Below are 11620 nucleotides of genomic sequence, written 5' to 3'. Positions count from 1 at the left end.
ACCTTTAATTATCTTACACAACAAAGTCTAGATACATATGGCACCAGGCTTGGCGCAGCACCTGAAGAACATAATTGAGTATTCAGGGTTTTTCCCTCTTTCCATACTAATATCTTCAACATGCTAGCTTCTCATCTTTAGATTTGTGCCCTCGTGGTCATAAGATGACCCTCACACAACCCCACTTAAGGAAGGGTAAGGTGAAAGGTGGAAACCCCTCTTGAAGCTTTGTCTTTCTAACTGGGAGAGAAAATATTTCCTTCCTATAAGCCGCCTTCCATCTCTTTGTCAGACCCAGACAACCCTCACATTTCACTTCATCTGTAATTACAGTATTATCTAGCAATAAAAATCGAACATCACTGGGCAGGAAAAATCCACGCCAAGCACAGCCAAGACTGTTCTGAAGCTATTTTTTAACTCCACAAATCGGAAGGAATCGCGGGTTTACGAGACGGAGGAAAACAGCCCAAACTCCAGGCTTTGCAATCACTACCCGACCACCTCTCGCGTAGCTCTTAACTTAAATCTCCTTTCAATCTCCTGAAGATACTGCGCGATCTTCTTAATAGGACCCTTAGCGTCTTCTTCCCCACTTCAAATATGGCCGCCAGGCTTCAGTCTCCTTTACCGCCTGATCGTGGCAATAGCTTTGGCTTCAAGCCCATTTCCAAAAGGGCCTCTTCCCGCGAGGCTAAACTACTAAGTGCGCAGACGCGAGCGCAAGTCCTCTTCCGGGCAAAATGGCGATGGCGTCGATGTGCGGACGCCGGGAGCTTCTTCGCCTGTTACGGCCACAGCGTCAGGTAAGGATGCCCCCGGGCTGAGCGCCCGGATAACGCCCTGTCCCTGTCGCCCGAGCCAGCTCTTGTCGGGGACAGCATGGGAAGGCGTTCACCTGCCCACCGGGACATGCCTCTCTTGACCTCGGCTCGCCTGAGGACGCGGGAGGGTTACGGCCCCGACCGTGCGGCCTCAGCGGCCGCCTGTAATTAGTTGTTCACGGGTCCCCGTTGTCACCCCTGCCACGGAAACCTCAGCCTCGACCTCGCTGCTCCCGGGTGGGTCGGCGGTACCTGAGAGCCAGGACTCAACAAGTTGCCGGGCCAGCCATCTGCGCGCGGAGAGTAGCAGTGCCCTCACCTGTGGTGGAGGTGCTTCGTGGCAAATGAGCACGATGACCGACATCTGCGCCGATAAAAGGGCCCCATCCTCCTTTTACCCTCTCAGTTCCACAGCGTCGCAGGGCCCTCACGTTGGCCCCGGAAACCGCTGACCGAGGGGCACCTCTTCCCAGCCGGCCGGTGCTGCGAGCGTCCGCACTATGTCCTCCTCGCGGCCCCTGGCCCACGGGGCCTCAGTACCTCTGTGATCTTGTTCTCAGAAGCCCAGGTAAGAGGCAGTTAGACCCTGCCACGTTAGGAGTGGCGTTTGCTGGTTGATTTGTTTTTGTTTTGTTTTAACTACATGGAAGGGGAATGTGGTACAGAGTTCTTGGCCACACTCCATACACCTCCCCAAAATGGAAGTTATCTGTGCCTGAGATAGATTATCAAATCAGTGGGGAAATATTGACAGTACAGCAGGAGAGATTTAAGTGCTATACAAGGCATTGTTTGCCAGAATGGTGGCAAGCCGCTGATGGCTTAGGAGGTATATTTCCAGGTATGTGTGTATTAGAAAAGTTATGACTTCTCTATTCTCCGCATTTCCAAACCATGAAATGAATGGGCTCTGACATGTGGAGAGAATGGATATTTGTATGTTTGCAATGTGTGTTTTAGGTAAATAAAATTGGGTATTTAAATTAGCATATTTGTGAATTTAATAGCATTAAGATTTATCTTCAAATGAAAAAAATCTCAAAATTCAAAAAAAAAAAGAAAAGTTATGACTTGCATATCAAGGACTTCATGGCTAGTAATATATCTGATGGTGAGACCAAGTAAACATTTTGGCCTCAAAAACTGAATTGTAAATAAAAATTATGAGTTTCAGTATCTGCAAAATCATGCCGGTGATGCTCAAATGACAGAAGTTGGAAAATACTGATAGAAGAGATAACTTCTCTTCCTGCCTAGAGGAGAAAATAAAATGTCCTTTTTAAGCTTTTGATTCCATGTATACTGTAGACTAACCTGAGAGAATGAGAAATAGAAAGTCAATAGAACCTTATTTGATGCTAGTTGTTATGTTAGGGGACCTGTGATTTCTGTATGTCCCCCCTACTGAGTATTACACATGGCTTCCTTTTGCACAGGTTCAGGCCCCCCCCGTCATTCCTGCAGCTCCCTCACCCACAGCAGTAACGGAGGTGGCTTCTGGAGAGACTGCGGATGTAGTCCAAACTGCTGCAGAACAGAGCTTCACTGAACTGGGGCTGGGGTCCTACACCCCAGTGGGACTGATTCAGAACTTACTGGAATTTATGCATGTTGACCTGGGCCTACCTTGGTGGGGGGCCATTGCTGCATGTAAGGGGAATACATCCTGGTCAAGGGTAGAGGAAATGGGAACTTAGAAGTAGAACTTTAAAGATGATAGTTCTGTAAGTGGATCGGAGGGAATACAGCTGATCCTTGAGTGACCTGGGGGTTAGCGGTGCCTACCCCACTCAACAGTTGAAAATCTATGCATAACTTTTGACTCCTCAAAAACTTAACTGCTAATAGCCTACTGTTAGAAGCTTTACTGATAACATAAGCATTTAATACATATTTTGTGTGTTATACATACCTATATTGTATTCTTACAATAAGGTAGAGAAAATACATTTACAGTGCAATAAAAAAAAAGTCCCCGTATGAGTGGGCCCATCCAGTTCAAACCCCTGTTGTTCAAAGGTCAGCTGTAGTTGCAGAAGTTTAGGGGTCAGAAAAGGAGATGATTCAGGTGAGGGATAGAGGTTCTTGATACTTAGATGTGCTTTACTTATCTTTCCTAAAGGGTATTATAAAATCACTAGATCATTTGGGATTCAGGAAGTGTAGATACTTGAATGTGAGCATGGGTTAGATTAAGGGGACCTTGTTAACAGTGATTCTATTCACCTAAACCACCTGCCCTGGTTTAGGTGACTAGAAGGTCAGGCCAGGCACTTAAAACCCCCCAAAGTGGAAGATGCCATATTTTCTTTCCTCCTGTAGGCTAAGACTGTTACATGTTCAAGCATACCATGTATTTCTTGAGGAAAGAGTCCTTTCATCCTTTGTTCTTTCTCCTTTCATAGCTGTTATTTAAAAGACTGTCCTGAAATCAGTGGACTTCTTTCTTTCCACTCTTTGACACTCAGAAATCTGAATAATACTTCATTTTAACTGTCAGTAACATCAGCTGAGCCCTTGTTTCTTTTCATATTTGACCTTTCTGTGTTAGACCTTTTTTTCCGTTTATTTTATTGAAGTGTAGTTGGTACACATTATTAGCTTCAGGTGTACAACATAGGGATTCAACATTTATGCATTATGGAGTTACCACCGTGTCACCATATGAAGTTCTTACAGTGTTATTAACTATATTCCCTGTGCTGTACATTGCATACCTATGTCTTCTTTATTTGTAACTGGGAGTTTGTACCTTGTATTTTTTTTTTTTAAGTTTATTTATTTAAGCAATACCTGGAGTGTCTAGCTGGTTCAGTCTGTATAGCATGCAGCTGTTGATCTTAGGGCTTGAACTCATGACCCCAAGATCAAGAGCTGCATGCTCTACCAACTGAGCCAGCCAAGCACCCCTGAAAGTTTATACTATTTAATTAATTAATTTGGTTTATTTATTTTGAGAGCAAGCGGGGGAGTGGGGGAGAGAACGAGAAATACAAGCAGGCTCCTGGCTGTCAGCACAGAGCCTGTTGCAGGGCTCAAACTCAGAAGCTGTGAGATCATGACCTGAGGCAAAATCAAGATGCTTAGGGGCACCTGAGTGGCTTAGTCAGTTAAGTATCTGAATTCTGTTCAGGGCATGATCTCCTGGTTGGTGGGTTTCTGCTGTCAGTACAGAGCCCACTTTCGATTCAGTCCCCCTCTCTCTCTGCCCCTCCCCAACTTGTGCTCTCCCTCTCTCTCTCTCTCAAAATAAATAAACTTAAAAAAAAAAGAGTTGGACACTTAACTGACTGAGTGACCCAGGTGCCCCAAGTTTGTATCGTTTAATCTCCTATTTTTGCCCATCTCTGCTAACCCCCTCCCCTCTGGCAGCCAGATTATTCTCTGTATCTGTTGGTCTACTTGGTTTTCTAGATTCCATATATAAGTGAAATTATATATAGTATTTGTCTGACGTATTTCACATAGCATAATAGCCTGTAGCCCCATCCGTGTCACAAAGAGCAAGAACTCATTCTTTTTTATGGCTGCATAATATTCTGGTGTGTGTATATACACCACACCTTTAGCCATTCACCTGTCAATGGACAGTTAAGTTGCTTCCATATCTTGGCTATTGTAAATAATGCTGCAATGAACTTACAGGTGTGTATATATTTTTGAAGTAGTGTTTTCATTTTCTTTGGGTAAATCCCCAGCAGTGGGATGATTAGATTATATGGTGTTTCTATTAATTTTTTAAGGAACTATGATGTTGTTTTCCACAGTGGCTGTACTATTTTGCATTCTCATCAGCAGTGGTTCTCTTTTCTCCAAATCCTTATCAACACTTCTTTCTTTTTGTTTCCAGCCATTCTGACATATGTTGATAACTCATTTTGGCTTTGACTTGCATTTCCCTGATGATTAGTGATGTTTGGCACGTTTTCTTGTTGTTTTTTGGGTTGTTTTTTTTTTAATGTTTGTATATTTGGGGGCGGGGGCAGAGAGAGAAACCCAAGCAGGCTCCACACCATCCGCGCAGAGCCCAACACAGGGCTCAAACTCAAATCCATGACATCATGACCTGAGCTGAAACCAAGTCAGCCACTTAATCAACTGAATCCACCAAGGCACCTCCCTCTCTCTCCCTCTCTCTATAATTATTTATTTTTAAATTCTTTAAAAAAATTTTTTTTTTGTTTTTTATTTATTTCTGAGAGAGCGAGAGAGCATGAGCAGGGGAGGGTCAGAGAGAGAGAGTGAGATACAGAATCTGAAACAGGCTCTCCAGGCTCTGAGCTAGCTGTCAATACAGAGCCCGACGCACGGCTTGAACCCACAAACCGTGAGATCATGACCTAAGCCAAAGTCGGACGCTTAACTGACTGAGCCACCCAAGCGCCCCTCTTTTTTTATTATTATTATTTTTATTAATATTTATTTATTTTTGAGAGGGAGAGAGAAAAAGAGCCAGCAGGGAAAGGGCAGAGAGAGAGAGGGAGACAGAATTCCAAGCAGGCCCTGTGCCGTCAGGGGCAAGCCCAAGGGGCTTGAACTCACAAACCTTGAAACCTGAGCTGAAATCAAGAGTCAGATGCCTAACCCACTGAGCCACTCAGATGCCCCTAGCATGTTTTCATGTGTCTGTTGGCCATCCACATGTGTTTGGAGAAATGTCTATTCAGGGCCTCTACCCATTTTTACTTTTTTTTTTTTTTTTAATGTTTTATTTATTTCTAGGAGAGAGAGACAGCGTGAGCAGGGGAGGGTCAGAGAGAGAGGGAGTCAAGACTGAAACAGGCTCCAGGCTCTGAGCTGGCAGTCAACACAGAGCCCGACGCGGGGCTCAAACCCACAAACCACGAGATCATGACCTAAGCGAAAGTCAGACGCTTAACCGACTAAGCCACCCAGGCACCCCCTCTACCCATTTTTAAATTGTACTGTTTTTTTGGACACTGAATTGTAGGAATTCTTTATTTTGGATATTAACCTGTTACTGATTGTGTCATTTGCAAATATCTTCTCCCATTCGGTAGGTTACCTTTTTGTTTTGTTGATGGTTTCATTCACTGTGCAAAAGCTTTTTGTTTTGGTATAGTTTCAATAGTTTATTTTGCTTTTATTTCTCTTGCCTAGGGAGACATACCCTGAAAAATATTGCTAAAGCTGATGTCCAAAAGTTTACTGCCTATATTTTCTAATAGGAATTTTATGGCTTCAGGTCTGACATTGAAGTCTTTAATCCAGTTTGGTTTATTTTTGTATATGGTGTAAGTGTTTCCAGTTTCATTCTTTTGCATGTGGCTATCCAGTTTTAACAACATCGATTATTAAAGAGGCTGTCTTTTCTCCACTGTATATTTTTGCCACCTTTGTCAAAGATTAATTGACCATGTAAGTATAAGTTTATTTCTGGATTCTATTGTGTTCCATTGGTTTATGTGTTTATTTTTGTGCCAGTACCTACTGTATTATAGCTTGGTAATATATCTTAAAATCTGGGATTATGATACTTGTATTTTTGTTTTCACAGTTGTTTTGGTTATTTAAGGTCTTACGTGGTTCTATACAAATTTTAGAATTACCCTAGTTCTGTGAAAAATGTCATTGGTATTTTGTTTGATAGAGATTCCAGTGACTCTGTAGATTTCAAAATCTTTTTTTTAGTGGAGTCCTAAGGGTTTTCTATGTATATTATCATGTCATTTGCAAATAGTGACAGTTTTATTTCTTCCTTACTGATTTAGATATCTTTAATTTTCTTTTTCTTGTCTGATTGCTGTGTCTAGGACTTCAGTGCTGTGTTGAATACACATGGCAAAAGGGGACATATTTGGCATGTTCCTGATCTCTTTTTTTTTTTTTTTTTTAATTTATTTCTTAGAGTGATAGCATGAGAAGAGAGAGAGGTAGACACAGAATCCGAAACAGGTTCCAGGCTCTGAGCTAGCTGTCAGCACAGAGCCCGACGCAGGGCTCTAACCCATAAACCGTGAGATTATGACCTGAGCCGAAGTTGTCCGCCCAATAACTGAGCCACCCAGGTACCCCAGCATGTTCCTGATCTTTTTTTTTTTTTTTTATTTCTAGGAGAGAGAGAGACAGCGTGAGCAGGGGAGGGTCAGAGAGAGAGGGAGTCACAGACTGAAACAGGCTCCAGGCTCTGAGCTGGCAGCCAGCACAGAGCCCAACGCGGGGCTCGAACCCACAAACCGCGAGATCATGACCTAAGCGAAAGTCGGACGCTTAACCGACTAAGCCACCCAGGCGCCCCAGCATGTTCCTGATCTTAAAGCAAAAGTTCTTGGGGTACCTGGGTGGCTCAGTTGGGTAAATATCCAACTTGATTTTGGCTCAGGTCGTGAGCTCATATTTTGTGAGTTTGAGCCCTGCATCAGGCTCTGCATTGACAGCACAGAGCCTGCATGGGATCCTGTCTCCCTCCCTCTCTGCCCCTCCCCTGCTCACTGGCTATCTCTCATAAATGAATAAGTAAGCTTTTTTCAAAAATGTATTCTTGAATGTGATTTGGTAATATTTTGTTGAGGATTTTGCATCTGTGTTCATCATGGATACTGGCCTGGTAGTTTTCTTTTTTTGTAGTGTCTTTGGTTTTAGTATTGGGGTAATGCTGGCCTTATAGAATGAATTTGAAAAGCTTTCTTTTCTGTTTTTGGAATATTTTAAAAAGGATAGGTATTAACTGTCTTTTAAATGTTTGGTAAAATTCACCTATGAAGCCCTCTGATCTTGGTCTTTTGTTTATTGGGAGCTTGATTGCCAATTTCATTACTAATAATCAGTCTGTTCAGATTTTCTATTTCTTCCTGATTCAGTTTTGGAAGATTGTATGTTTCTAGGAATTGATCTATTTCTTTAGGTTGTCTCATATAATGTTGGCATATAATTGTTTTTGGTTTATCTTTTCGAGGAACCCATTCTTGATTTCATTGATCTTTTCTATCATTTTTAGTCAGTCTCCATTTCATTTATTTCTGCTCTGATCTTTATTTCCTTCCTTCTAATTCTGGTATCTTCTTTTTCTGGTTCACTTAGGTGTAAGGTTAGATTATGTAAGATTTTTCTTCTTTCTTGTATCACTATAAATTTCCCTCTTAGAACTACTTTTGCTGCCAAAGATCTTTGTTCCAAGGATTTTGAACCATTATGTTTTCATTTTCCCTTGTCTCAAAGTGTTTTTCATATCCTCTTTGATTGCATTGGTTGGTTAGTAGCATGTTGGTTAGCCCCCACATGTCTGTGGGGATTTGGGGGTTTAGTTTCATACTTTGGTGGTCAGAAAAGATGCATAATATGATCTCAGTCTTCTTAAAGTTCTTCACACAGAGGGTGTCCTGGCAGGACAGCTGAAGCTAAAACGGATTGAGTCTGGGGGAGGGAGGGTGTCTTGGGGCCCTCTACAGAAGGGGCATCCTGGCAGGATGGATGGAGACAAAGCAAGCATGTGCTGGGATGTCCCAGAGCACTCTGTGCCAGGAATGCCCTAGGAAGTCAGCTGGAGCTGAAGTGGTACAGGTCTGGGATGTTTCGGGCTACTTTGTGCATATGGCACCTTGGCCAGACAACGGGAAGTATAGTAAGCACTGTCCAGGGATGTTCCAGCATGTGTCAAACAAGGCTGCCTTGGTGAGATGGCTTGGCCTGTTATGGGCTAAGATCCTGGGGCTCACTGAGGAGGTAGACTGGCTAGAGTACTCAGTCCTGGCTTCTGTCAGTGCAATCAGGTTGGAGGGGGAGCATAAACTGGCACTCACAAGCCCCACTGACCTGAAGAGAGTTCCCAGCAGCTGCTCTGTCATTTATTTTTTCTGTGCCCCAGTGTATCCAGCGTTGGTATAGGTTAGTGTCCTGGGGCTCACAAGGCAGCAGGCCAGCTATGGCACCCAGACTCTGCCCACCCTCAGTGCTATCAAGGGGGAAGGACAAGGTAAACTGTGGTGTTTTCCAGCCCCTCAGAGCTGGAGAAGAGTTCCATCAGCTCTCCCACTGTTCAGCAGGGTCCTAGAGCCAGTTCCTTTGTAATTTAGTTGCCGGTTGATTGATTGATTGTAACCTACCTCCAGTGTGGGGCTTGAACTCAAGGATTTTGAGATCAAGAGTCGCATATTCTACTAACTGAGCCAGCCAAGTGCCCCTAGTTGCCCTTTTATTCTGCTGTTTTTTTTTTTTTTCATGCCCGGGGCAGAAGAAACTTCTCATGATCCCTCAGTGCTATCCCTCCCTACTGCAGGTCACAGTGTTGGGGTGTGGATGTTCCCTTCATTAGTGTGTGTCCATCTCTCTTGCCATTCTTTATGTGATCTACCATTGTGCAGAAGCTGTTCAATCAGCCCTCAGTTATTCAGGAGGAATTGCTTTATAAATAGGTGTGAATTTTGTGTGTCCATGCAGGAGGTGAGTGCAGGGTCTTCCTACATTCCATCTTGGACAGGAAGCCAGGTATTATGGACATCTTAACTGTATTAATTCAATCCATGAGCACTGTATATCTTTCCATTATTTGTATTGCCTTCAGTTTCTTTAATCAGTGTCTTATAGTTTAGAATCCAAGCCTTTCACCTCCTTGGTTAAATTTGTTCCTTGGTTAAATTTGTTCCTAGGTATTAATTTTGTATCCTGCAGATTTATTGAATTCATTTATTCCAGTCATTTTTGGATAAAGTCTTTAGGGTTTTCTATATATAGTAATGTGTCATCTGCAAATACCAACAATTATACTTCTTTTCCAGTTCTGATGCCTTTTATTTCTTTTTCTCATTTGTTTGCTTTGGTAGGACTTCCAGTAGAGGCATAACTTGTTTTATTGCACTTTGCAGGTAATGCATTTTTTATATACTGAAGGTTTGTGGCAACCCTGCATCTTGCAAGTCTTATCAGTGCTATTTTTACAACAGCATTTGCTCATTTCCTGTCTCTGTGTCACATTTTGGTAATTTTCCACAATATTTAAAACTTGTTTTATTATATTTGATATGCTGTTTTGTGATGTTACCATTGTAATTGTTTTGGAATGTCACAAATTGTACCCATATATGACAGTCCGTGTAATCAATAAATGTGTATGTTCTGACTGTTCTACCAATCAGCCATTCCCCCATTTCTCTCCCTTTCCTTAGCCCTCCCCAGAGGCAAAATATTGGAATTAGGCAAGTTAATAACCCTACAGTGGCCTCTAATTGTTCAAGTGAAAAGAACAGTCGCATGTCTCACTATCTTTAAATCAAAAGCTAGAAATGATGAAATTTAGTGAGGAAAGCAAAAGTCATCACACTAAGCAACAGATTCTCAACATGGATGAGAAGCCTTATATTGGAAGAAGGTGGCATCTAGGACTTCCACAGCTAGAGGGAAGTCAATGCCTATCTTCAAAGGACAGGCAGACTCTTGTTAGGAGCTAATGCAACTGGTGACTTTAAGTTGAGCCGTCCTCAGTAGTACAGTGCTGAGTATACCTGCCTGTCATGCAGGAGATCTGGGTTCGATTCCCCGATGAGGAGGCAAGATGCCTTTTGGGGCGTCTGGGTATCTTGGTTAGGTGTCTGACTTTGGCTCAGGTCATGATCTCGTGGTTTGAGCCCTGCTTCAGACTCTGTCTCCCTCTCTCTCTCTCTCTGTCTCTGCCCCTTCCCTTCTCTCTCTCTCTCTCTCTCTCTCTCTCTCTCTCAAAAGTAAATAAACCTTAGAAAAATTTTTTTATCTTTTTAAGTTGAAGCCAGTGCACATTTCCCGTTTTAAAAATTCTAAGACCCTAAAGAATTATGCTAGATCTACCCTGCCTGTGCTCTATAAATAGAACAACAAAGCCTGGATGGACCGCACATCAGTTTACAACGTGGATTGAATATTTTAAGCCTACTGTTGAGACAGAAAAAAGATTACTTTCAAAATATTATTGCTCATTGACAATGGCCCTGGTCACCTAAGAGCTCTGATGGAGATACACAAGACTGATGTTTTCATGCTTGCTAATGCGACATCTGTTCTGCAGCCCATGGATCAAGGACTAATTTTAAGTAATTTCAAGTCATAATTTTTAAGAAATACTTTTTATAAAGCTAGAGCTGTCATAGATAGTGATCCCTCTGATGGAGCTGGGCAAAGTAAATTGATAACCTTTTGGAAAGGATTCACCATCCTAAATGCCATAAAAAAAACATCGATGTTTTGTGGGAAGAAGTCAAAATACCAACATCAATAGGAGTTTGATGTAAAGTTGCAACTCCAGTCCTCATGAGTAACTTTGAGGGGGTCAAGACTTTAGTGGAGGAAGTAACTACAGATAAGGTAGAAATAGCAAGAGAATTAAAAGTAAGCCTGAAGATGTGACTGAATTGCTGCAGTCTCATGATAAAACTTGATAAGGAGTTGTTGCTTCTTAGGTAGAGCAAAGAAAGTGGTTTCTTGAAATAGATTTACTCCTGGTACAGACGCTGTGAAGACTGTTGAAATGATAAAGGATTTGGAATATCACACAAACTTTGGATATCACACAATCCCCAGTGGCAGGGTTTGAGAGGATTGACTCCCAATTTTGAAAGAAGTTCTAATGGGGCACAGTGCTATCAAACAGCATCGCATGCTACAGAGAAATCATAAAAGGAAGAGTACATTGGTGCAGCAGACTTCACTGCTGTCTTTTTTAAGAAATTGCCACAGTGCTGAAAGCTCAGATGATAGGTAGCATTTTTTAGTAATAAAGTACCTTTATTTAAATGTTTATGTATTTTTGAGAGAGAATACAAGTGGGGCGGGGGGGGGGGGGGTCGCAGAGGATCCGAAGTAGACTCTGC

The 11620-nt window shown here is 42.4% G+C and overlaps 1 protein-coding gene across 2 annotated transcripts in view; it reads left to right on the top strand.

Annotated features, from left to right (window-relative positions):
* Positions 1–722: 722 nt before the first annotated feature.
* OXA1L (OXA1L mitochondrial inner membrane protein) overlaps positions 723–11620 on the top strand; it is a 20358-nt gene continuing 9460 nt past the window's right edge. For both annotated transcript variants that reach the window (XM_039245193.1, XM_039245192.1), the window contains exons 1-3: positions 723–806; positions 1231–1392; positions 2261–2474. In XM_039245193.1, coding sequence (XP_039101124.1) covers positions 744–806; positions 1231–1392; positions 2261–2474 — 439 coding nt within the window. In that variant the 5' untranslated portion in view covers positions 723–743. The remainder of the gene's footprint in view (positions 807–1230; positions 1393–2260; positions 2475–11620) is intronic.

This window comes from Hyaena hyaena, unplaced genomic scaffold (genome assembly GCF_003009895.1).
Source record: "Hyaena hyaena isolate Hyena2069 unplaced genomic scaffold, ASM300989v1 scaffold_256, whole genome shotgun sequence".
In the NCBI taxonomy this organism is placed as follows: domain Eukaryota; kingdom Metazoa; phylum Chordata; class Mammalia; order Carnivora; family Hyaenidae; genus Hyaena; species Hyaena hyaena.
The sequence above is the reverse complement of the archived record's forward strand: the minus strand, read 5'-3'. Positions and strand labels throughout refer to the sequence as shown.